The sequence below is a fragment of the Apaloderma vittatum genome, unplaced genomic scaffold (genome assembly GCF_000703405.1).
Source record: "Apaloderma vittatum isolate BGI_N311 unplaced genomic scaffold, ASM70340v1 scaffold32175, whole genome shotgun sequence".
NCBI lineage: Eukaryota > Metazoa > Chordata > Aves > Trogoniformes > Trogonidae > Apaloderma > Apaloderma vittatum.
The window spans coordinates 1,018-1,396 of record NW_009718180.1 but is presented as its reverse complement, the minus strand read 5'-3'; the positions used below and the strand labels follow the sequence as shown (position 1 = coordinate 1,396).

The window sequence follows — 379 nt, the reverse complement described above, 5'->3', positions numbered from 1 at the left end:
CTCCCCTGCACGCAGTGGGTGGCCGGGTGGACTTCGAGGACTTTGTGCAGATGATGGGGCCGAAGCTGCGGGAGGAGACGGCTCACATGGTGGGCGTGAGGGAGCTCAAGATCGCCTTCCGGGAGGTACGGCCACCGCGGCCACGGAGGGGACGATGACCAAGAGAGTGTCCACTGAGAGGGAGGGGACAGTGACCGTGGGAAGACCACAGTGGGGACAAAGACCACGGGGGTGACCACAAGCGTGGAGGAGACAGTGATCATAGAAAAACTAAGCAGTGACCATGACCACGGGGGTCTGGGGACTATGGGCATGGAGGGGACGATGACTATGAGAAGATCATTGGGTGGTGGTGACCATGAGGGAAGAGTGACCATGG

The 379-nt window shown here is 60.7% G+C and overlaps 1 protein-coding gene across 1 annotated transcript in view; it reads left to right on the top strand.

Annotated features, from left to right (window-relative positions):
* Positions 1-17: 17 nt before the first annotated feature.
* Positions 18-379, top strand: part of LOC104274516 (calcium-binding protein 4-like) — a gene marked incomplete at its 5' end in the record, with an annotated part of 1,357 nt that continues 995 nt past the window's right edge. The window contains one exon of the mRNA XM_009870166.1: positions 18-154. Coding sequence (XP_009868468.1) covers positions 18-154 — 137 coding nt within the window. The remainder of the gene's footprint in view (positions 155-379) is intronic.